This window comes from Cynocephalus volans, chromosome 17 (genome assembly GCF_027409185.1).
Source record: "Cynocephalus volans isolate mCynVol1 chromosome 17, mCynVol1.pri, whole genome shotgun sequence".
Lineage (NCBI taxonomy): Eukaryota > Metazoa > Chordata > Mammalia > Dermoptera > Cynocephalidae > Cynocephalus > Cynocephalus volans.
In genome coordinates this window covers 12594013-12621045 of record NC_084476.1, presented here as the reverse complement: position 1 = coordinate 12621045, position 27033 = coordinate 12594013, and the positions used below count along the sequence as shown (strand labels likewise).

At 38.2% G+C, this 27033-nt stretch overlaps 2 protein-coding genes across 5 annotated transcripts in view; one reads left to right on the top strand and one right to left on the bottom strand.

The window, feature by feature from the left end:
- Positions 1-27033, bottom strand: part of NR6A1 (nuclear receptor subfamily 6 group A member 1) — a 205914-nt gene that overhangs the window by 24317 nt on the left and 154564 nt on the right. For 2 of the 4 annotated variants that reach the window (XM_063082429.1, XM_063082427.1), the window contains exon 3: positions 5957-6199. In XM_063082429.1, the coding sequence (XP_062938499.1) occupies positions 5957-6199 (243 nt within the window). The remainder of the gene's footprint in view (positions 1-5956; positions 6200-27033) is intronic. The other 2 variants (XM_063082430.1, XM_063082428.1) reach the window with 1 other exon arrangement.
- Positions 14343-14866, top strand: LOC134366181 (V-type proton ATPase subunit G 1-like). Its single transcript, XM_063082596.1, is given in 3 exon segments — positions 14343-14523; positions 14526-14552; positions 14555-14866. Coding segments are annotated over 3 exon segments (342 nt in total). The 3' UTR covers positions 14689-14866.

Below are 27033 nucleotides of genomic sequence, written 5' to 3'. Positions count from 1 at the left end.
TTAGAACTAAATGTATGCTGGTTGTTGTCTGGGAGCCCTCTTTCAACCTAGTTTCAAGTTCTAAAAGTTCTTAAAATCCCTTCTCTGCTGTTCCAGGGTCAATGACAGTCTTTAGGCACTTTTACTGCCAATACTGACATCTTACGTGTCTTTGCTTCAGCTCACAGGTACAGAACAAAGTTATGTCACTGGGAGACATAACACTGAATATATTTCAGCCCATAACTCACTCTCACTGTCCTGGAAGTGAGGGAGGACATCAACATGCTTTACACTTTTAAAGGACCACAAGCCTTAACGATTTATATCTTGCCAATTTCTTGTTCTGAAATATAAAAGCTCATGTTCTACCTCAAGCCCACCTGGAATAAGGAAACTCACATATGATGGACACCTACTATGTGGTAGGTACTATTAACTTGGATAAAATAACTCATGAGGAAAATATTAATATCACTCCCACTGAACAGCTGAATCTAAGGCTCAGAAAAATGAAGTATTTCACTTGAGGAGACAGAAACTAAACAGCAGAATCAGGGTTGGAACCCAGGCTATCAGACTCTAAGACTACCCTTCTTTCCACTATTAGTATTTCCCATAGTATGTATGTATACTATTGGAGAAACATAAGATACTTTTAGGTAGTGCACAGATAAACTCTTAATTATACATTTATTCTAATGTGCATTAAAAATAATGATTTTCCATTCACTGAGTGATAAAAACTGCCTTTGAAAATTAACCGATTTTTTAAAAAAGTTGATTTAAAAAAATATAAAGTAAACAATAGTACTGGTTTAGTCAGAGATAGTAAAATCTGTCAAAATGGCATGAAACGGCCTGAAGTGTGGGAAATAATACAATATGTCACAGTGCCTCTCTTAAAACGAAAACTTGGGCCATATTTTAAAGTTCATAATGTACTTGCACATATGTTATTTCATTCAATCCTTAAAACAGCCTTGGAAGGCATATATTCTTATCCCATGCATTTTAGACAGGAAATGGAGCTCAGGGAGGTCAAGAGACTTGCTCAAGTTTACTCAGGGAAGAACTGACAAAGCTGGGATTTGAATTTAGGATTTCTGATTCTGAAGTTGTGTTTGTTCCTTCAGGCTACACTGTGCTAAGAGCAAGTTTTTCAGCAGGGCTGAGAGTCTTTCTGGTAGTGATCTGATTAAAAAGAACAAGTGGCTTCTGGGTACAGCATTACAGGAATGGTTCTGCTATATTCCTTGTCAAGGCCTAAAAGAATAGTGCCAGACATGATTCTTCTATCTGTTCAGAAGCAGCACAATTTAGATCTCATTCATTGTCCTGCTAATGAATTTCCTGACCAGCCAGTTCTGCAAAGACACTCAGCTCTATACCCAGAGATGGAGGACAACAGATGGCTGGCTCACACATAGCAAGGAAGCCCCAGCCACAATGGCAGCTGCATTTTTTTTAAACAATTAATTTTTTATATTTTGAGGTAAGTTTAGACTCATAGAAGAATTGCAAAAGTAATACGAAGAGTTCGCATATACTCTACTTCCCATATACTCTACTTCCCATATACTCTGCTTCTGCAAACATCTTATATAACCAGACTATTAATCAAAACTGAGAAATCTGGTGTTATAACATCAAGGTCAAGGGTTCAGATCCTTGTACCTACTAGCCACCAAAAAAACCCCAAATCGAAACGAAAAAACAAAACAAACGAGCAAAAAACCCTAAGAAATTAACTTTGGTACAATACTATCAATCAAAGTACAGACTATTTGGAATTCTCCAGTTGTTACACTAATGCCTTTTTTCTGTTGCAGAATCCAGGACCCCACATTGAATTTGGCTGTCATTGTTTCCAAAGTCTTCTCCAATCTGTGACAGTTCTTTAAGTTTTTCGTTGTTTTTTGTGACTTTGACACTTTTCAAAAGAGTATTTTGTGGAATGTCAGTCATTTTAAAGAATGTCCTTCAGTGTTGGCTTGTCTGACTGTTTTCTCATAATTAGATTGACAATGAACTTATCTGTTTGTGTGTGTATATATGTGCCCTTCTCAGTGTATGATATTGGGGGTACAAGATGTCACTGCGTTTTACTAGTGATGTTTACTTAATTGCTCTGCTAAAGCAGTATCTGTTAGGATTCTCTATGAAAACTTACTATTTTTATTTTTCCCTTTGTAATTACTAAATACTTTCAGACTATGCAAATATTCTGCTTCTGTCTAAACCTATGCCCATTTATTTTACCATCAATCAGTGGATCTTGCTTTCAGCAACTGTTACTGAGGCATTCTAACAGAGATTTTCTATTTCCTCAATCCTTCTACATTTATTAATTGGAATTTTTTTTATTAGGAAAAATTGTTATTTCTTTGTTTATTATTATTTCAGTATGAACTCATGGATATTTATTTTATTCTTTGGGTTATAAACTAATACTATAGTTATTCTGTTGCTCAAGTTGTTCCAACTTTGGCCATTGGAAGCTCTTTCTGGTTGATTTCTGTGTCCTTTCAATAAGTTTCCTTTTTCTTTTTCTTTTCCTTTTTTTTTTTTTTTTTTTTTAAATACTTCCTAACTTTCTGGCATCACAAGATGCTCCAGGCTCATTTTATTTTTCCCCTGCCCCATCCCTGAAATCAACCAGCTCTCCAAGGAATCCTGATTCCTTTTATTGACATTTAGAAGCCAATGATTTGGGTACTAGGTGTGCTAATTACTATTGGGTAGCTCCTCTCAGAAGCTAGAGTCACTTGAAAATATATATGTTTACTAATGTACCCACCCCCACATCCATCCATCCATCCATTCATGAGTCCATATTGATACTAATAATTCCAATCTAGCAACAGAGTTTCATTCTAGCCTTCCCCTTTCCTGATTTATAATTTCTTTCTCTGATGTCAGAAACCTGACTCTCACTATCTACAACATATTTACTTGCTTGTTCAACCTTAGTATAAGTGGTGACAGAATTCCTAACACATAACCTTGAAAGAAACAAATTTTACAAACTAGAGTGCTTTGTTTGTATACAATTCTTTTTGTCTTTAGCCTTACAGCGTACAGTCAAAACATTGCTTTCCAAGGTCAGCTCCTTTCTTCCCCATCTCCTGCAGTGTGGTTATGTGATTCATTTGTAATAACAATTAGGTTCATTTGTCACAGTGTACATTCCATCTCTCCATCCCCCTGCCACATCCTGGTTGATTTTTTAAAAAATTTACATGTAGGCTGGCTGGTTAGCTCAATTGGTTAGAGTGCGGTATTGTAATACCACGGTCAAGGGTTCAGATCCTAGTACCAGCGAACCACCAAAAAAATAAAAATAAAATAATAATAATAATAATAATAATTTACATGTAGTAAAATTCACTTTTTTGTGGTGTATAGTTCTATGGGCTTTGACAAATACATAGAATTATGTTTTGCCTACTACCGTTCCATACAGAATATTTCTCAACCCCCAAAATATTCCATGGCAACAGCAATTTTAATCCTGCTTTCTCAGCACCAACCAGGAGATGGCAGAGTTTCTCTCTGAGAAGATGCCTTCACCAGGCAACTGAACCTGCCTGCTCTGTATGCAGATGCGCCTAGGGAGGCAGCTTCCTATCTATCCCTCACACCCCACATGTCATCTTTTCCTGGCTATGATTAGAGGTACTGTGAGGTTAAGTTTCTTCTTCCCAAAAACACGTGAGTTTGACTGGTAGCCTCAGGATCTCACATTCCAACTTAATAAGCAGGATGATTCATAAGAGAAAGCAGTAAGGAAAGCAACCCACAACTACGCTTTAATAAAATATTCACAGTGAGAACAATAAAGAGATGAGAAAAGTGGATACCAAAACCAAATCAGGGTGATGGTAGAAAGATGACCACAGAGACTCTCTTCACGAGAGTACCTGTTTGGTCTTCGTGGCTGGGGAAGATTTCTGTAAGGGGAAACTGATAGTAGGAAAGGGAAAAGATTTCCAGGTAAAGAACCTGAGCACAAGCAGGACAAAGTCAGGCATCCTTGAAAACTCTTCAAATTCCTTACTATGGCATCTGCTCTATCATCCAGTAATCATAAGGCATTCCAACATGCAAATAGTTATGCCATATGGTAGACTTGTGAAGCAGTACCACTGCCCTGTGGTTAGATATAAGCTCTGCTTCATTAATAACAAATTACAATTTAATAATTACTGTCAATATAACCACCCCTAAACTACTACTGCTAGGTAATTTTACCCCCTCAGCTACATCTGTAAACTGGAGATAATAGTTATTAATAGGGTAGTTGTGTGTATTCAATAGCATAATACGTGGAAAGTGCATAAGAGCTTCTGGTATATGTAAGTGCTCAATAAATATGAGTATAAGAAATAAATTATAAATCACCTAAATTTATCTAAATGCCCTTCCACATCTCTTTACCTTTCTTCATAATGGGCAAGTTTTTAAAAGACCCTTCTTATCCCACATACTATAAAACCTGAAGTACATCTAAAGTACATCTGGATGTACTTTAGCATTCATTAATGCTACAGAACCAGTTTGAACAGTTCACTAAATCTGACTAACCCCTAATCACTACACACTGCTATTATAAACCCCTAATACCTTGCTGGGTATTTTTAACATTATCATATTTAATCCTCTAGAGAATTCCAAAAGGTAAGTATTGTCATACCATTTTAAAGGTAAGATAACTGAGTATCAGAGACAAAAAGCAAACTGCCCAAGGTCACAGAGCTAGTCTGTCTGCCTCTGGAGCCTTTATTCTTTCTACTGAACAACACTGCCCTAACTCTACTCTCTACCCTCCATGGGAATACCCCTAAGATTCTGACATGGAACCTCTCTCTTCTGTATTAAGCTCTCTCTGTGGGTGATCTTCACCCACTGACAAGACTTTAACTACCACCTCTATGCCAACAGCTCCACTAACCTCTATTTGAAGGCAGGACTTTGCATCTCAGTTCCAATTCTATATATCCAACTTCCTTGGTGAACATCTCTGTGTCCTTCTCAGGTACCTCAAACTCAGCATTGCCAAGGCCAACATTTTGTTCCACCCTGCTTTTTAGCCTGACTTTTTTTTCCTGATAGAGCCATTACTTTCTTTTTTTTTTTTCCGGCAGCTGGCCAGTACAGGGATTCAAACTGCTTGACCTTGGTGTTATCAGCACCATGCTCTACCAACTGAGCTAACTGGCCAGCCCAAGAGACATTACTCTTAATCCAAATTCTCTCAGCTTCAATTTCTGGTGCTGCCTAATACTCAGTATGTCACCAACTCCTGTCAGGGGAGCTTCTTCCACAACACCTCCCCACCTGTGCCAGTTCCCCAACCCTCCGTCAGATCTTTCACATCTTTCTTCTGGACTCCTTTAAAAACTTTCTAGGTAATTTTTCTGCTTCACCTACCCCAATCCAGCCTTCAAAGCTGCCCTTCATATTAATCCTATTAGAATATTGCTTTATTCATGTCATTTCAGGAGGATGGCTCTTGGAAAGCTTCCCAATAAATACCAAACTCACCACCAACCTGGACACAAACTTCTGAGCATACCTAGCTTCTGAATATGCCATGGTTCTAGCAAACAAAATGATATCACACTCAGGGGACCTCCTGCCTCCTGCCTTTCCATCCAAAGTCCTGCTTCCTGTCATTATCCCCTGAAAGAACTAGTGAAGTGTATTAAACCCAGTTGGGACCTGATTGTTAACTGGGGTGCTGCCACATGAAGCCTATGCATTCATTTCCATAGAATCCTTAACATCTCACCAGTCTTTCTCATGTGAGGTTCCTGTAGGCAGGAACTGTGCCAGATTCATTCTGGGGTTATTAGTACACACTATAAGGCCTGGCATATAGTGCAGGCTTGGGAAATGAATAACTCCAAAGTATAATAGGTGACACTAAAGGTAAAGTGATGGGTGGGCAGTGAGAGCCATGAGCACCACTCACCCTTCCGGTTCATGCCCATCTGGAGGCATTTGAGTAGGCGGCAGTACTGGCACCTGTTCCTCTGCTTTCGAGACATGACACAGTTCTTGTCACGACTGCACCGATATACCCGTTTGTTGCAAATGCTCCGCTTGAAAAACCCTTTGCAGCCCTCACAGGAGATGATCCCATAGTGCAAGCCTGTAGCGCGGTCCCCACAAATGAGACAGGTTCGTTGTTCAGCCCGATCATCTGGAACAGAAACTGAACAAGTTCAAGTTAGAGCACAGTGGAAATAATGGCACCCCTGCTCTGGGTAGATCAAGAACACCACTGTCTCCAGGCTAACTGGCAAACAGGAGGCATCTTTGGAACTTTTGTCCCAGGAAGAGATCCCTCAATCTACTTGTAGATATCACAAACACAGCCTATCTAAAAAAAAAGAACTCATACTTTTCCCCTGGGTTTCATCATCACTTGGACCAGATCCAAGTCAAAAACCTAAGAAATATCTGTGACTCCTCCCTCTCCCTTACCTTCTGCCTCCACAGCTCATCAGTTCTACCCTGTAGGAAGGTGGTAAAGATTACTGACAATATATGGGAAGTGCCTAGCACATGGTATACAACCAATAAATGATAGCTCTAATAGTAAACAAATGAAGAAATTTAAACCATGACCAACTAAGCCATGCATCCATCTAGTAGATATTTACTGAGCAACTATTCTATTCCAGGCACTGTTCTAAGGCATGAATAGAGCAGTGGACAAAAGTCCCTGGTGATGCTTACATTCTAGCAAGACATGTATTCTGTGTCCAAACCCTTTGCTAGGACATAAATAAATCTGTGTGATCTCCATAGTCCAGAAACTCACTGACTAGCAACAAACGAGTTAATGAAGGAGGAGATTCAGACTAGAACATAGCTCTCCACTTCCTCTTCCTTCAAATTGCACTTACAAAAACCAAGCAACTGCCAAAGAACAGGCATGTGACAAAACAGTGCCCTGTTGAACTGTGATGTGAGACCCTGCCAGCAGGTGCAAGAAGCCTCCAGAAAAAGTTTTCATCTGAGGACAAGCCAGAAATGTGAACCTCACTTCTGAATAAGAGGTAGGGTGTAATGATTAAGAAAATCATTATACCTTAAATTATAGAGCTCTTAGAATGAGAGAGATCCTAGTTCTAACCCCAGCTCTGACGCCAGAGGGTGAACTTGGGCAAATTAAGTAACTTCATCTCTCTGAGTCTAATTTCTCTCATCTATAAAGTGGGAATTACAACAGTACCTATATATCATGGATAAAGGACTCATCACAGAGACTGGGCTACAAAAGACATTTGATAAATGTTAACTATTATTTTCACTATTATTATTATCCTAGCAAGTCCACACATAATGTGATAATGACATTCCTAAAAAGAAAAGCATTTGAGAGAAATGTTAAAGAAGGGTCATGGTGATATATCTAGGTGGGATACAGAGAAGGAAGGAGGCTTGCATGTATGGAGCCCTTATTATACACCATCTTTGAGATAAGTCTTTATGATTGACATCTGAAGTAAACTGAATAATGGCCAGCTGTGTGTGTGTGTGTGTGTGTGTGTGTGTACGTACACACACACACACACACACACACAGGTTCTAATTCCTGGAACCTGTAAATTCTACCTTATAAAAGGAGAAAGGGTCTTTGCAAATATGATTAAGTAAAGATTTTCGTGGTTTTTTTTCCCCTAGTTAGGGAGCTTATTCTGGATTATATGGAGGGGGCCTAAATATAATAAGTGTCTTTGCAAGAGATAGGCAGACGGAAATTTGACAAAAACAGAAGAGAAGACACATACACATATAGAGGAGAGTGTGATGTGAAGACTGTGGCAGAAACTGGCCACAAGCCAAGAAATGCTGGCAGTCACCAGAAGCTGGAAAAGGCAAGGGATACATTCTCCCCTAGAGCTTCCAAAGGGAGCGCAGCTCTACCAATATCTTCATTTCTGCCCAGTGATACTGACTGGACTTCTGGTTTCCAAAACTGTGAAAGAATAAATTTCTGTAGTTTTAAGGTGCTCAGTTTGTGGTAATTTGGTACAACAGCTCAAGAAATTAATACAGATGGCTCCCAATTTATGATGGTTCGACTTAGTTTTTTTACTTTACCATGGGTTTACCAGGGTATTAAACGCATTTTTGACTTATTATGGGTTTATCAGGATGTAACTGCACTGTAAGTTGAGGAGCATTTTTTTCAGACTGAGAAATAGATGTATTAAGACTTGTCCAAAGTCACACAGCAAATAGCAGAGAGAAGCAGATATATGAGACTATATGACCAGTGAAATAGAGAATGACAGATATGGAGAGAGAAATTGCCAGGTTCTTGAGGACGCTACAGTTCCTACATACAGACTTTTTCTAAGGCTTTGATGTACTTCCTAACTGTGAGAAAATAGCAAATTGACAATCTATGACCAAGGTGACATTCCCATGTTCTTTTAATATAATCCTCTTTTCTTCTTAAGCTAACTTAAACAAATTTCGGTCATTTGCAACTAAAAAAAACTATTAAAAAAAAAAGAAAAAAGAAAAATAATCCTGGAAAATTAGCCCTGGTATAATGATTATTCCTTTTCTTTTCTTTTTGAAAACACAAAGGAAGCTCAAGGTAAACACTAGAGCGAAGTTATAATAGCCAATTTTAAAAACTAAGTCAGGTAAGGGCAAATAGACAAAACAAATGGTGTCAAAATAGCACCCACTATATTTGGGATGGGATTTCCTAGAGTGCTGGGCTTAAGCTGCTGAAAAGGCTTGGAAATAGAGCATGGAACACTGTCAGGAAATCATGGTTGTCTTTAAAAGAATTTAAAATTTTCTAATTTTAAATTAAAACCTTCAATAATCTATTAGATATGATTATACTATAAACCAGAACCTTACTAGAATAGACTTAAAAAATAGCTATAGTTAGTCAATATTTACAAGGACCATACCCTTCCTTTCTTCACTGATATGATTACACTGAACACCTACCACAACTAGGTAGGCTTTACTTCATTGACTCATGTAATCCTCAAAACCCCATACATACAATTGTTATCACCATTATGTAAATAGTAAAATGGAAGTTCAAAAAAGGTTAAGCAACTTGTCCATCTAGGAAGTAGCCGGCCCTGAACGGCCAATATCAGAACTGGAGGTAACCTCTTCATAAAGCACTGGTAGGCATTCAGTACAGCATCTGGAACTTGATCAAAGGACATACTGAATGACAATCAAATACAGACTTGTTATGAATCTGCTCATGTCTTGTAACACTGCTTGTTTTTTTCACGATAATTTAAAAATGCCACATTGAGATCAAAGACTAAAAGGGCATATTTCTCCAATGATGGGCACAAGGACCTTTGAGTCCTATGACTGCTTCTCTGTCTGGCCACAGTTACTTTTATTGCCACGTTCTGTTTCTATGAACAGCACTAGCCTATACCACAGACCAAGAATTCAAAAGGAAGCTTCTCAAAGACATAAGAGAAAGACTCTCCAGATCAATTGTGCAGCCCTTCAAAGAAGTATTTGGAAAACTTTTCTCCCAGAACATAGAAAAAAAAAAATAATAGGATCAGCTATTGTTCACTAAACATTTAAGTGCCAGGTTCTGGCCAAGCACTTAACATTCATTATTGTGCTGAGTCATTACAACAAACCTAAATGAGGTATCCTCACTTTACAGTTGAGGAAATTGAGGACCACGAGGCGATATCACTCCTAAGAGTTACCCAGCTAGTAAGGGAGGGAGCTAGGGGTGGAACCCCCAAAGTCTATATTTCTAACCATTACATTCTTTGGCCACAGCAAGGCAAATCTATCCATTATATATGTAGACAAGTCAGGCCCTTACCCACTTAAACAAACAAATAATCTAAAAAGCCAAAAAAGTCTCCCTTTATAAATGAACAAATTGAAGTAAAATGTCCATAATGATGCCTGGCCAGATGTCAGGTGTAAATTTTTGTGCTTCCTATTCTAGTAAAGGAATTAAAGGATATTTAAAGCATATTTACATTCATTATCTCACTTGTACCAGGCCAAGGCAAGGATTATTCTTATCTTATAGATAAGGCAAAAAACATTCAGTGAACACCAACTGTGTACCATGCAACATGCAAGAAGTTTTTACAGGTACTATTTATTCATCACAATAACTGTGAGGTATTATTATCCCCATATTACTGAGTCTCGAACCTTAAGAGTTAGAAAGGGCCTTAGAAATTGTCTTGAACAGACCTTCAACTGAGGCATGAATTCCCTCTACAATATTCCACAAGGGGTTGCCCCACACTCTTACCTGCACATCTCTAGTGACTCAATAAGGCACATCATTCCATTCATTCTATTTTTAGACAGTTCTAATGGTTCAAAAGCTTTTTTTTTTTACATTGGCCAAAGTCTTTACATTGAGGCAAACCTGAAGGTTCTCCCTTTACCCTGAGTAATATGATCATGGGCAAAAAATAAATATATAGTTTAACTTAGTACATATACAAACCATTCAGAGATTTAATAAAGATAATAATGGAGTGTATCTCCAGAACTGAATGGTTTGTTTTTCTTAATACAATTTAAGACTGAATTAAATTGCTTATGTTATGCATTTCTACAGCTACCAACACCAGGAAGCACATAAATTTTATAATTACTGAACCTCTATGACATATTACATATTTTACAATGGGAAAACTGAAGCTCAAAGAGGTAAAGAAATTTAATCTTGATTACAGAAGCCAGTCAAGAGTGGAGCTGGAATTAGAATTCAGTACCTTCTTCCCAACCCCTCCCCTCCCACTTCCCACTTAATTCACAACTGGTTCACAGACATCTAAAACCTAAAGTATTTATCACACATATCCTTATTTGTGATGATGTCTTTCCTTTTCCATTCTTGGGAAGTTGAATGTTGAACCCAAGGGCAGGACTTTATATTTGTCCTTGATCAATTTTATCTTTATATAATAAATTCTGTATGCCATTCTGGTTTATTGAAATCTTTGGGGATCTGGGTCCTGCCACCTAATATACCAGTTATTTCTTCCACTTCCTTTTTTTCTGCATGTATGGTCACTGTTACATTATTTTCATTTCCATCCTTGAAACAATATTAAACAGAATGTGGCCTTCAGGCAAGCCACTGAAGTCCTTTCCCCAATTGGACTTAATTATTAGGATTCTAGAAACAGTTGTGCAACTTTTAGTTTTCTCTCTCCTTTTTTTTTTTTGTAAAGTAAAAATAGACTTTATTTTTATAGAAGTTTTAGGTTTACAGAAAAATTGAGCAGAAAGTACACAGTTCACATACTACTCCCCTCCAGTTTCTCCTATTATTAACATCTTATATTAGTGTGGTACACTTGTTATAATTATGAACCAATATTGACATATTATTTTTAACTACATTTTACATTAGAGTTCCCTCTTGTGTTGTACAGTTCTATGGGTTTTGCCAAATGTATAATGTCATGTAGTCATCATTATAGTACCATATAGGATAGGTTTGCTGCCCTAAAAATCCCACGCTCTAGTCTAGATCGTATTTCTCCATCTTGTACATAAAGTTACCATGAAGGACTGTGTTATGTACTTCACTGAAATTCCAGCTTTGTTAGATAAAATTTACAACTTTATGAAACATCCCGGTAAGTATTTTTTTAAAAACCCATCTTAAATAACGCATAAATGGTGCTTTAAAAAAAAAGAAAAGGCTTTGATATAATTCAACATTATAAACCACTTATCAAATCATGAATAGGAAAAAACTTGTTTAATATAATAAAAGCTATCTGAAGAAAACTATAACAAATATTACCAAATATCATACTTAGTGGTCAAATGTTAAAAAAAAAGGACTTTTCCTTTAAGAGTGGAAATAAGACAAGAACAGCCTATTATTAATACCTTTATTCAACAATGTAAGAGAGATTCTAGCCAATGCAAACAAAATAAGAAATATACAAAAAGTCAACATTTCTATACCAGCAACAGAAAATGAAAAATTTTAAAGACGCTGTTTACAATAGCATCAAACAATATAAAATACTTAAGATGCAATCTAATAAAGACATACGAGATCTCTATGGAGAAACTGTAATACACTTATTTAACATAAAATACTTCAAAGACAAATCGAGGAAGATTTAAGTAAATGGAGAGAGACACGATGTTCATGGATTAGAATAATCACTACTATAGAGATTTGTAGATTCAGTAAAGTCCCATTAAAAATCCCCACAGTTTGGAGCTGACCCCGTGGCTCACTCGGGAGAGTGCTGCGCTGGTAAGCACTGAGGCCGTGGGTTCGGATCCTATATAGGGATGGCCGGTGTGCTCACTGGCTGAGTGTGGTGCAGGCAACAACGTGCCAAGGGTTGTGATCACCTTGCCGGTCAGAAAAAAAAAAAAAAATTCCCACAGTTTGTATGTGTGTGCGTATAATTTGACAAGCTAACTCTAAAATTATATGAAAATGCAAAAGAATAATAATAGCAGATACTTAAGAAAAACAAGACAGTCTACCATATATCAACATTTATTTTAAAGCTGTAGTAATCAAGATATGTTTTACTGACTCAAGGATAGGCAAATAGACCAAAAAAATGAATGGAGAACCCTATAATATAACCATGCGTATATTAACTTATGATAAAGGTGGCACTGCAGAGCAGTGAGGAAAATACAAATCTTTTCAAGGAATAGTGATGGGACAATTTGATATCTATATGGAAAAAAAATGAAATGTGATTCTACCTTACACCACACAAAAAAATTTAATTCCAAGTAGTTTGAAGACCCAAATATCAAAGGCAAAATAATATTCCCCTCAGAAGGTAATAAAGAAGAATATCTTCATGAGCTTGGGCCAGAAAGACTTTTAAAACAGGCCACAAAAAGTGCTAACCATAAAATAAAATGTTAATAAACTTGGACTACATTAAAATGAAGAACTTTACGAGAGTGAAAAGGCAAGCCACAGTGTGGAAGAAAACATACGCAATACATATAACCTACAAAGAGCTCATGCTCAAAATATATAAAACTACTATATATCAACAAGAAAAAGCCAACCTGGTAGAAAAATGGGCAAGAGACCTCAACAGGCATTTCACAAAGGTAGCTAATCCACATAATCAATATACTTATTAAAAGATGTTCAAACCAATCAACCTATTAGTGATCAAGGACATGAAAATTAAAACTGCAATGAAATATTACACATCAAACAGAATGGCTAAAATTTAAAAAGAACTCAAGTTATGGTGGCAATGTAGAAAAACTTTCATATATTATTGTTGGGAGGGTTTATTGATATAACCACTATGGAAAACAGTACCATTATTAAAGTTGAACATATATTGATCCTAGGACACATTCCCAGGTATATACCCAACAGAAATGTGTGCACATACTATCAGGAGACAAGTTCAAGAATATTCGTATCAGCATGCTTTGTAAAAGACCCAAATTAGAAATAACCCAAATGTTCATCAACATTACTACAGATAAATAGTGTATATTCACACAGTGGAATACTATACAACAGTAAAGATATTTGAACTACTACAACATAGATGAATGGTACCAACAATATTGGATGAAAGAAGTCAGAAAGAAATGAATATATACTGTAGGACTGCATTTGTATTAAGCTTAAAAAAAAAAAGGCAAAGAAGGGAAAGAGTTATGGAGGTGGGGAGAAGGTTGTGGATCTTGGCACGGTCTATTTTTTGTCCTCAGTGGTGCTTGCTTTATAGTAATTCATTACGCTGTAAATTTATCTTTCATGTAATGTTCTCTAAGTGTTAATATTTCATAATAAAAAGGTTAAAAACAAAAGGTAGCAAGGCACTCCAGGAAAGGAAATGACATTGGCAATGGCAGAAGGAAGGAAAACAAATGCAAGGTGTGTCTAAGGGAACTGCACAGAACATTAATGTTAAGTAGATAGATCTTACGGAGGAGTGCTGAGAGATAAGTCTAAAAAACTAGCTTAAAATAGACTGCAAGATATTATACTACTGAGAGAAGGCTACTGAGATTTTTGAATAGAGATATATCTGGATCAAAGCAGTGTTTTATGAATATTAATTTCACAATGACGCGTAGGGTGTGAAAGAGAGGAAAGATGAACGGCATGGGCATCTAGGTAACAGGAATGTTAAGGAATAGCAGAGTGAAGCAAAAAGAAAATTTAGAGAGCCTAGAGAGGGCGTGTTGACTGACTGGACTGCAGAGGAGAGATGAGGGGAGAAGGGAATAGGAAATTGTCAAAAATGAACTTGAGGGGTCTGGCGACCCGAGCAGCCGTCGATCTGATTTAAGCCCCTCACTTTGGCCTCAGAGTCGCCACAGCCATGACCAGTCAGTCGCAAGGGATCCAGCAGCTGCTGCAGGCGGAGAAGTGGGCCACCGAGAAGGTGTCCAAGGCCCGCAAGCGAAAGAACCGAAGGCTGAAGCAGGCCAAAGAAGCAGCTCAGGCTGAAATTGCACAGTACCGCCTTCAGAGGGAGAAAGAGTTCAAGGCCAAGGAAGCTGCGAATCACATGGCAGTTGCAGCACTGAAGTGGAGAGACCCAAGAGAAGATGACCAACCTCCAGACCTATTTCCAGCAGAACAGAGAGGAAGTCTTGGATAACCTCTTGGCCTTTGTCTGTGACATCCAGTCAGAAATCCATGAAAACTACCGCATAAATGGATAGGAGAGGAAGAAAGAAGCACCTTTTCCATGGATTGGCATTTTAGATGTCTTCATGGAATATGAAGCTTTAGCAAAGCTCAAGTTACATTCTTAAGAAAAGGTGTTAAATTATTTCTGTATGTTATATAGTAGGTCCCTTCACTTTTTGGAGAGTAGCAAATCTAGCTTCTTTGTACACACTTGGAACTTATCCAAAGATCTTTGTACCTCATATTTGTTAGAATTTAATGAGTATACATTGTCTGTTTTCCTATATCTTTTAGCTCAAACAACATATATATCAACGTTGACTTCTTTCTTAGATCTGGTAAAAAAAAAAAAAAAAATCCTTTGAAGAAAGAAAGGGATTAAATAATTTTTTCCCTAGTACTTTCTTGAAGGTCAGGGGTTTTATCTATGAAAAAAGTAGTAAATAGTTATTTGTAACCTGTGTGAAGCAGCAGCCAGCCTTAAAGTAGTCCATTCATGCTAAGAGTCAGAACAATGAATACTAGTATAATTGTTTAGGCTGCTCTTAGTTTCTCTTAATCAAAATTACTAGATGACAGAATTCAAGAACTTGTTAACATGCTATTATTTGGTGTACTGATAATCATTTAAAAGTAAAAGTAAAGACACTTTGTCATGCATTCCCCTTCCTCTCTCTGGTTCTTCCTGTTTGATAATGCAAAGTGCACTCTGAGTCAGATGTTCTGCAGGATTTCGCTTAGGAAATTAGCACATGTATTACATACACACGTTTGCATACCTAATTAGAAAATGTTCATGATATACAGCTTAGCAGGAAGGAAATTTCTTGTGATTTCACCCAACAACTGTTTTGAAAAACAGCAAGCAACTAGTGAGTCTGCAGTTTGCCTTTTCTCTAGAGCATCTTGTGTGGGGGCAGCCTTGGGCAAGTTACAAGTACATTTCCTTCCTTGTGGGCTAAATGAGGTGTATATTACATGTAGTAACTTCACACTAGCATGTAAGAGTTAAATGCTCTGACCCTCTATTAGCTGAAAGTCTTTTTTGTTTGCAAAGTAATTTCTGGTAGGTAGAAACAATTGAGAGAGAACATTATGGGATTTCCTTGCTTATTCTGAAACAATACAATTAGGTAATCTTAAAAGAAAAAATCTCATGTGACTCAGGATGGGTTGATCCCAGTCCACTTCTATTTCTGGTTACTGTTTCATTTCTCTGTGTTTTTTGTTTGTTTATTTGTTTTGTTTTGTTTAAATAGTAGAATTCCTCAAAGGAGTTGACGAGCTTTTCCATTTTTTATTGTTAAACACTCCAGGCTTGTCACTCCACTGAAACTGCATGTCAAGGTCAGCAATGGCGTCCAGATTCAAGTCCAGTCCTCTTCCTCCTTGGATGTTCAATACTGTTTGACAGGGTTGATTGTTCCTTCCTTGAACCATTTTCTTTACTTGGCTTCCATTATGCAATGGTGTGCTATTTTGCTTCTCAGTCTCTTGCTGTTTCCTCCTCTTTTTCCAAGATTTTCTTCTTGGATTTCTCTACACTCATTGACTTGGTAAGCCCCCTTATGTTTTATGGGTTTAAATATCATTTATGTTGAAGACCCAGGTTTCTGTCTCCATCCCATCTCTCTTGAACTGTAGTCATCAAATTTCTTATTTGGTATTTTGGATGTCTAATAAACATTTCCATCTTAACATCTTCCCCGCGCCCGGCAAAAAAAAGAACTCAAGGCTCTAAACCAAGGTGGCTGTGAGAAATGTGGTATCACTAACAGAAAAGTGGAAAGCAAAAGCTGAGTGAGTGGCAAAAATCAATGGCTTTAGTTTAAGAGAGAACAATGGGAGAGTTGAGCAGAAATACTCTAAAGGCAGCTATTTAGGGAACAGCAGTTAGGGCTAGAATGAAGGATTTGGGAGTTATCGACACATGGAGGAGCTGGAGCTATGGGAACAGATCAGAACTCCAAGGGAAGAGGGGATGCGTGGAGAAGCAGCAGCAGAATAAAGCCAAGACATAGAGAAAGGAAGGAGAAAAGTTAGGGAAGTAAAGTGAGATGACATGGTCAAAGAAGAAAAAAGTGGAAAATAAATTCATAATTAACAGAAAGATAAGGAACAAAAGGGTTTCACAAAGAAGACAGCACTGTCAAATGTAACAGTCCAAAAAGTGTAAGGACTAAGAAAAGGCTCAAAGGGGGCCGGCCTGTGGCTCACTTGGGAGAGTGCGGTGCCGATAACACCAATGCCATGGGTTCGGATCCCATATAGGGATGGCCGGTTTGCTCACTGGGTGAGCGTGGTGCTAATAACACCAAGTCAAGGGTTAAGATCCCCTTACCGGTCATCTTAAAAAAAAAAGAAAAAAGAAAAAAAAAAAGAAAAGGCTCAAAGGTCACTACTGAGAACAATATCAGTGAACTGATTAGGACAAAAATTATACTGAGTTAAAAATAAGTGACTGGTAAAGTAACAAAAGAATTAGCTATAGATAACGAATGATACGTTCAAAGAGTGACAAACAGTTTATAGGAAGCAGCAACAGATTCAAGCAAATGCTTGGTTTTTATTAACTTATTTTATTTTTTATTAACATAGGAGAGATTCATATGCATTTAAAGGAGATAAACACAGAAACAAAAACTTTTAAGAGAATGAAATGTAATCCAGGCATGTTTTCGAAATAAAAACTTTCATGAAAAGTAAAACAAGTTAAACATTTTTATTTTTCTTACCTATTTTATTTTTATTAAGAAAAAAATTAAGTGACTTGCTCAGAGTCAGAAAAGTAAAGTGATTCACCCAAGGTTGCACAGCAAGTTAGTGATAGAACTGCATTTCAACTTTACTACTTTCCCAAAGACAGACTCAGACTTCCCATTATACCAAACTACCTCCTATGAGGATGGGAGAAGAGAAGGATGTACAGGAGGTCAAGTCTGAGAGCCTCAGTGCTGCTGCTCCTTTTTTTTTTTTTTTTTTAAAGAAACAGAAGTCATAACAAAATCTGTGAAACAAAGAGCTAACTATGTATTCTCACTACCCTATGAGTACTACACACCTTCATATTAGCAACCAGTTCTACTTTAGTTTGGTTAAATAAACACCAAAACCTGTTATAAAAAGGCCTCTTAGGCTCATACCTCTACTCAGCCCTGCTGTTGCAAAAATACCTTCCCCTATCCCAAGAAGGGCATTTTACCCATTCCAAGGGCTCAGGTTACACAAATTACATTTTGAAAACTGATTTTTATCAAAACCTGCTTTTCAGACTGTGATGAAGGCCAGATTTAGGAAATGGAGAGTATAGCTGCTCACTTGACCAAAATGATACTGACAACCAAGGCAATCTAAAACTTGCCTGGCTAAAAGGTATTTAAAACAAAGGGGATCTGTCTCAACTGGATTACAGGTTCCAACTTCCTGATCAGTTGCACACTGACTCCACTCAGTTTCATAGATTACCACCACCTGAAATGAAGGTCTTGGGTGATATGGCAGAACTGAAATTAGGAAGAGGTACCCTCAAAATTTCACTTGCAAATGTAGAATTTAAACAGACATAAGTAAAAATCATAGGATTTTACCTCCACTCACGTACCACTGCTCCTCCACGGCATATACCCCTATAGAAATTCATTTACAGAAGCCACACATGGAATTCCTCAGAGGACACTTCTAAAAAATGACATTATTTGAATGAAAACAGGTGAACGATTCACAAGATTGGTATGAACTGAATGCCTGGCAGTTATTCTTACTGATCATTAAATAAAAGATGGGGAAAAGATTTTTAAAAAAAGTTACTGATGTCATTAACTGTTTAGGCCTGGAAACAAAGATGAAATAATTCACAAATTACAGTTAGCTGAAGCCAGGGAAAAGCTACCCCATCACTAAACATCCCAAATGAAGGTGGGGGCAAGAAAATAAAAATTCAGAACACAGTCCCTAGTTCCTTCCAGTCTCCTATAAGTAGGGATCTTTCAATTAGGTATCAAAGTTCTATTTGGGGGGGGCGGGGAAGAACAGTTTTCATAGTCACTACAAATTTAAGTTTTCTAGTTGGAGAAAAGAACCCGCAAATCTGTAGTTTGCCCTATTTGGGCTGTCACTGGGAACATTTATAGATTCCTTGTTCACTAAAAAAAAGAGTTGGTTGAATTTGAAGAAAAATTATAATTTTTTCTCTGTGAAAAAAAATACATACAGACATTTCATTAATAGATAGCTTGGACCCATCCACTATAACTATAAACTAATAAGTATTTTTGGAGTTGTCAGTATAAAATAAGAAACTGATTCACTATTTAATAATTATTACTTTTTGCTTCAAGTCATCTTGATATTTATTTACTGAATAAATATTTGAGTGCTCCTGTGTGCCTTTCATATGTCTCACAGTAGTGGAACAGAGAGACATCAGTCCCATAATTTCAATACAGAGCAGTCAACACTAAACTAGAAAGAGAAGATGTAGTGGGCACAGAGAAGCAAGTGCTTCTTGAACTAGATGTGGAAGCAGAAAGAAAGATTATCTAGAAGAGGTATCACCTGAACTGAGCCTCGGAACAGAAGTATGTCAAAGGGAATTTTAGCCAGAGGGAATAGTATAGCCCTTTTGTAAGTGGCTTGCTGGCTGCAGGTATTTAAATGTGTTCTAGGAGTGTGGTATCTGAGGCACAGTGAGGTGAAGAGGGCCACAATGAACACTAAGACATGCAATTCTGGAGTTAGACTGACTTAGGGAGTCCTCTGTGGGGAGGTTGTAGGCATGGATGAGATTGCCAGAGGACAGTGTATGGAGAAAGAGCAGAGTGTGCAGTAGATGTCTTTTGGCTGTCTGCTCAGCTCACAGCAACCTTCTTTTCTTTGAAAACAGCCACTGCCCTGGCTCTGAGGCCCCAGGTTTACACTGCTAAACAAATTGATGGGACCAGGGATGGATTCTGGCCACTGCTGTTTGGACTGGAAAAAGACAATGGCCCAAGCTGGGTCAATGAAATTCTCTGTTCCCAAGATTTTTGTAATGGAGACACAGGGATTGCTACCTTCTGATGAGACTGGAACTGTGAATGTGACCAGTGAGATGGCTTTGATTCAGAAAAGCAGAGGATGCTTGTCTATGTGGTAATGGTGGTGACAAGGGTGAGGGGATGAAGTGAAGCAGAGGTGCCAGGGGCTGAGAGTAGTTGCTGTAGCTCTGGATAACTTTGCAGCCATCCCTCCTGAATCCCAACTCTTCAGTACTTCTATATGTCCTATGCTTTATCCCAGCTTCCTTCCAATAACTTCCACAAGGGCTTCAGCTAGTTAAGTTTCATGAGTTTTTCTTATTTGCAATGAAGAGAAATTTGATTATGACAGACCTTACGGAAAGCCTATTTGTATTTAGAGGTCAGGAAGAACAACAAGAGACAAAAAAAGGTGCTCTAGGAGGGAAGGAGAACATAGAGAGTGTAATGCCAAGGAAGTCAAGGAAACAGAACTGTACAAAAGAGGTGGCAGTCAATAGTGCAGAGAAAGTGAGGCTATGAACTGGGAACAGGCTGAGAGATGAGGTAATAGGCAGGGCTGGACTACTGCCTCTGCAAAATTTAAGTGCCAAAACACTCAGTAATCAATATAAATAATATTTTAAGGTAATATTTTTTAAAATCAAAATTAATGCAAAATTAATGCAAGAACAAAATAAATTGAAAACAAAGATCAGTACAATCAGATTTTTCCTTTTGTCTCAGGCTCCAATGATGGCTTGGCATGGCACTAATACTGATCTTGTCATTGATCATCATCAGGAATCATCTGAGGGCAACTTCAGGAATATGGAGGAAAAGAGCTAGAGTTCAAGAGGTCAAGAAAAAGGCAGCACAATTGCTGGAGACCACTCTTTCCAAAATGTTTGGTTGGTAAAGTAACTCCAATTTTGCAAGTAAGGGTACTAAAACTCAGAGAAGTGACTTACCCAAGGTCATACAGATCAAAAACACATGAAGGAACTGGGAATACTTGTTCTGAACAGTTTGTGTTTCAAGGTTACATTAAGCTGAAACTCCCAACTAAAAATAGCTGTCAACATGTGATATCCTAACAGAGACATTGGAGAGGAAAAAAGAAGGCTCACAGGATCAAGTCTTTGGAGAAAAAATTATCTCTGAAACCCCAACCCCCAGGTAATTCATCTGAAAATGGTAAATGAACAAAGTAGGAAGTTATCTGTTCTTCTGGATGAAGGGTACTGTGAAAGCATAATTTCTCCTACAAGCGTAGAATTTCAGTGCTGCAGTGCTTAAGGGGTATCAAGAGTCATCTACTCCAACCTAAGGAATGAATACTAGCATACTTCCATAAATGAGGCACTTATTACCTCACCACTACAGAATGGCTTTGACTATTATTAAGTTCTTCCTTAATTCTGACTTGAAATCTTTCACCCTGTAACCTTCCATCCACTAGATCTAGCTCCATTCTCTGGGGCCCCATATGACAGCCTTTCACAGAAGAAGACAACCACCACAATTCCCTAAGCTTACTCTTTCATGCAAGAAATACTTATTGAGGAAGCCAACATTCACAGTTCCTTTTAAGAGTATTTCATAGGGCATATATTTCTGACACCTAGGTTCACTGCCTTCCCTCCACATTTTTGTGTCAGAATTCTTTTTAAACATTGCATCTACATTGTAATAGTGAAAAGTTGGGCAATCTAAATATTAATCCAAAGGAGATTGGTTAAATAAACTAACATAGGTATACAATGTAATAATAGGAAATCACTTGAAAAGGATAAGAAACATCTACATGTAGTCAGAGAAAGCCAAAGTAAAGTGGGGGGAAAAAACTTTAGGATACCACGACTGACATGATCCCATTTCTGTTTTTAAAAAATATAACATATATACATATGAACATACATGTGCACATTTTGATACATATGTGGATAAAAGTTTGGAAGCAAATTCAACAAACTGTTACCAGCGATTATTGGGGTGGGGAAGGAGAATGAAGGGCACAGAAGACAGACAAGAGGACATTTTTACTGCATTTTTTCTTTAGCATAGTATGTACTACTTTTGTGTTAAAAAGATCAATATGTGAATATGTACTGTCACTGTAATATTTCTTTATATTACTGAGTAATAAAAGCAGATATTAACCCAGTCCCTCCACCAGGAATATAAATTTCACAAAGAAAAGGACTACATCTTGTGTACACTTGTTTCTTGTATGTCATATTAAGAATTATGACATTAATTTCAGAACTTCAAGCTACTTCCCAGATGCCAAACTTGTTAGATACCACTCTGATCAGAGGCAGGAGGTGGCAGAAAGAATACATGATAAGGAGTAAGGATTTAGGCTTAACCGTAATCACTGAAGAGGCCTTAGAAGAGATCCATGGTTAACCTCTCTATCTAATGTTTCAATTAACTGTACCTTCAGAGTAACTTTCCTACATGGGTTTGAACAGCTTCATTGATGAAGAGGCTTACTTCTTTATTTAAAACTAAAATACGACTCACTGTAATAAAAACATACTGGTCTTAATTTAATCTGTGGAAACTGCCCTACCTGAACAAGCCTGTTCCCTCCTTTTCTCCACTAAGAGTTTCACAGCCTTTGCAGTTAATACCCTTAGTCCCAACAACTGACTTATGCAGTGTACAATTTCCAATCCCCTTACCACACTGGTCATCTACCTTCCTCTCTGGACATGTTCTTCCTTGGAAGGACCATATGAAAATATGATGCTCAGAATCTAGTGTGGCTTGCTGAATACAGAACAGAGAAGGGAGCTTTCTACCTACTCTTTCTTGGACACTATGTTTTTAAGTGAACACAATAGGGTTTATAAACTTTAGGGTAGCCATAATGTATTTGTGAAAGTATATACTTTACAATTGCAAAAAAGGATAATGCATTAATATTATTGATCAATCTTGAGCATACTCTAATTCAAACCTCTCAGTCTTTTTCATATTTTACCACTAAGATGACTCACTTACATCTTGTAATGATGAACTAGGTCTTTGTGCCAAACACAGACTGTTTATTGCCTTGAGTCACCCTGATGTTCCTGCCTATTGAAATATGGGCCTTCCCTTCTAGCACTGGGATATCGATAGAAGTCCACGGCCTACATTACACATCTGTATTCCCAGCTTTTATACAAAGTTAGTGAGGATTAAACTAGGCCTATGATCTCAGGCTGGTCACTTCTCTATATATCAAAAAGTAGTATAGTATAGTACAGTACAGTACAGTATAGTATAGTATAGTATGGTGAGTAAGAGCATGAGCTATTAAGTCAAACTGTTTGGATTAAAATCTCAGCTTTGACATTTACTGAATTTCAATTGCTTAGTCTATATTGCTTAGGCCATATTGTTTAGTCTATGCCTCAGTTCCTTCATCTGCAAAATGGGGATAAGAATCACACTTATATCACGAGGTTACTGTGAAGATTATTAAGTTACCACATATGTAACGTGCTTAGAACAGAGTCAATACATGTAAAGTTCCTGAATATAGTAAGTTCTCAATAAATGTAAGCTATTATTACTATTATCATAAAATCACTTTGTCTCAGGATACCCATCAGTAAAATGAGGACAATGATTCCCCCTGAAAAGTTCCTATGAGGACTAAACAGGAGTGTTTGAAAAAGGGCTCCATAAATTCTAAAGTTCAGAGTGCCTTTGAGGAAGGGGTGTAATTCACCTGAGTGAGCATTTAACTCCTGCATGCCTGGAGCCTACCAGGTTTGCCTACCAGTCAGGTACAGAAAAGCACCTTCTTATAGTAGCTTCACATAGCTGGCCCTCCTCAGCAGCCCCACTGCTACCCTTCACATCTACCTGCAGTTCTGAGAGTACTGCCTGGACAACCAAAATTTATTGAGCTTTCACAGTAAGTTGCCTGTCAAGGTTTTTTGTTTTTTGCTTGTTTTATTTTTACTATAATTATAAAGTCAAAAGCAAAAGCAACAATAGCTTTGTATCCCAATTAGTCACTATTTTAGCTGTGTGACTTAATGTATCTGAGCTTCAGTTTCCTCATTTGTAAAGATAAAAATACCTACTTTACAGGAATGTTATGAGAACCAAGAGATTAAAACAGGTTTAAAAAACAAAAACAAAAACTGGCAGAGTACTTAAATGAAGATGTAAATCTATAAATTTAGTTGTATTTTATTATGATTATTATTTCTCCAAACAGGGGTCATAGTTGCTTTTAAAGATATCTTCCATAAATTTGAGTTTAATGTACAGGCCTCTATTACAGAGGTGAAAACACACTTTATAATTATACCAAGCAGTTAAACCAGAGCTGTCAAAATATCCTTTTGGAAAGTATGTGTACAAAAAATTGTACTGAAATTTATTCCAACGAGACTCCCAGGAACTTTCACTGGTGTGGCTTCCAACTGTCAAAATCCTGTGCTTCCATCATCAGACACTGACTTAGAGGTTGATTTGGCTACTGAGGTTTCTCACTGAAAAGAGTATTACTGGCTTTGAGGGTTGATGTGTTTGTCACATATCTCAGTCATTATGACTTTTCTGATTACTTAGTTCTGGATCATGGAACATTAAATTTCAGAGCGAAAGAGGGCTTTAGAAATAAATTAGTTCCTCCTCCTCACTTTACAGATGGAGCTGAGTCCAAGAAGGAAAGTAATTCATACCTGTTCATGTAACCTCTATACTACAACTGCTCTGCATTTCATTTGGCCTTTAAATGACCCATGTATCTATCTATAATACTAAATGGTTGCTATTCTGGACCACATGAATTTGCATACCAAACTTGCCATGCTAGTAAACTGATGGCTCTTTGTAGAAATTGGGAAAACTGGAATAATCATGAGTGATAATTAAGGCAGGTTCCCAAAATTTAAGGATTAGAACTGAATATGGATGTGCCTTCAGAATCCCTTAAGATATATATGTAAACTCTATGTGGGCAGATGCTTTATTTGTCCAGGTCACTGCTAGATCTATCCATGGAGTCTTACATGTGAAAGAATTCAGGAACATTTGCTGGATGGATGAAAGAAATTGGGCATCTAATTCTCCCCTTTTTGAAATACTTTTCTACTATGGGTTCCAGGATACCAGTCTCCTGCTTTTCCTCCTCTTTCTCAGACCACCAATTTCTTAGTCTCTTTTACTGTGTACTTTTTGGGACTTCTAAATATTGACATGTCCCTGGAGTTTAGTTCCTAGGCCTCTTTTCTACAAATATTCTCTCCTTAGGTGACTTCAGCCTTCCACCTATATTGTGATAATTCCCCAAAGTGTATCTTTAACCAAAAACCTCCCTTTGGGCTCCAGACTTCTATATCTAAACTGTCTACTTAACATTTCCATTTGGCTTTCTAACAGGCATCTCAAACTTATCAAAGTCAAACAGAACAGGATATTCTATTCCTCTCTCATTTCAACATGTTTCTTGGGTAACATCCCCCATCTTAGTAAATAAAAACAAAATCCATTAGTTGTTCAGGACTAAAATCTAAGAGTCACTCCTAAATTTCTTTACTTTCTTTTATATTCCAATATCCAAACCATAAGCAAACCCTATCAATTCTCCCTCAAAAACAGATCTCAAATGGTTATCCAGGTGACAGATGATGGTGGCTTAAACTAGGGCTGGTAGTAGTTTAGTCTACTAACTGGTCTCTCTACTTCTCTGGGCTCCCTATAATCCATTTTCCAATCTATTCCACAATACAATCTTTAAAAATTTTTTTGCTCAAAACACTCTAATTACTTTCTTGTGAACATGAAATAAAATCCATGGCGTATATATAGCCCTATATGATCAGGCCCTAGCCTAATTCTTGGGCCTCATTTAATTCTACCCTTTCCCCACTCACTGTGCCACACACTGGAAATAATCTTTTCTCATTGCCAAAAGAGCAATTTATATCTAGACAGAGGATTACAGAGAACTAGATCATAACACATCAATTCAATTGCTTAACATTCCTAAATCCCAAAAGGCACTGGAGAATTGCGAGAAAACCCCGTGTCATAAAGTACAGCTTGACTATTAAAGAAAAAGGTTAAGAGTGGTAAAAGGTATAAGGTATAAACTGTGATTTAGAATTACCTGGAAATATAAGTAAACCACTTCAATAACCAGAAATTGTGTCCCCTTTCCATCTTCTGTCATTTAACTTTTGTAAAGAAAACTTGTCCAAAAAAGGACCTGTATCCAGAATACATAAAGAAGTCTCAGAACTCAACAATAAGAAAACAAACAACCCAACTAAAAATTTAAAAGACTTCAATGAACACTTCTCCAAAGAGGATATATGGCTGGCAACTAAACATATGAAAAGATGTTCAACATCATTAGCCATTGAAGAAAGAAAAATTAAAACTACACATTATAATGGCTAAAATAAAAAACGACAGTATCAGAGGCTTCTCGTCAAGATGGTGGAGTAGACAGTTCCTAGTGTCGCTCTCTCCCACAAATCGACCAATTTGCAACTATTAAGAAGCAACAACAGGAGCCCCAAGATCTGCGCCAGAACAGGTAAGAGTCACGTGCTGCAGGACCCCAGTTCAGGCCAGTGCATACCACCCAGAGAGGCCTGAGAGCCACGGGGCACACAAGCCCTGAGTCAGTCACACCGGAAAAGGCAAGAGCCGCAGGACCTCCAGCCCAGGTCAGTCCCTGCTACTTAGAGAGGCCCAAGAGCCACCGGGCCCACACACCCCAAGTCAGTCACACCAGAAAAGGCAGGCGCCATGAGACCTCTAGCCCAGGTCAGTCCCTGACACATAGAGAGGCCCGAGAGCCACTGGGCCCACACACCCCGAGTCAGTCATGCCGGACAAGGCAGGCATCACAGGACCCCCAACCCAGGCTGGTGCCCCCCACCCAGAGAGGCCTGAGAGCTGCCAGGCCCACACACCTCAAGTCAGCCATGCTGGAAAAGGCAGGCACTGTGGGACCTCCAGCCCAGGTCAGTCCCTGCCACTTAGAGAGGCCCGAGAGCCACCAGGCTCACACCCCTGAGTCAGCCGCGCCGGAAGGGGCAGGTGCCACAGGACCCCCAGTCCAGGCCAGTCCCTGCACACAGAGAGGCCCGAGAGCTGCGAGGTCTACATGTCCCAAGTCAGCAGCACCGTAAGAGGCAGGTGACTGGGACCCCCAGCCCAGTCCAGTCCAGTCCCCACCGCACAGAGAGGCCTGAGACCTGCCAGGCCCACATGCCCTGAGTCAGCTGTGCCAGAACAGGCAGGGACTGAGGGACCCCCAGCCCAGGTCAGTCCCTGCTGCCCAGAGAGGCCTGAGAGCCACCGGACCCACAAGCCCTGAGTCAGCTGTGCCAGAACAGGCAGGCACCACAGGACCCC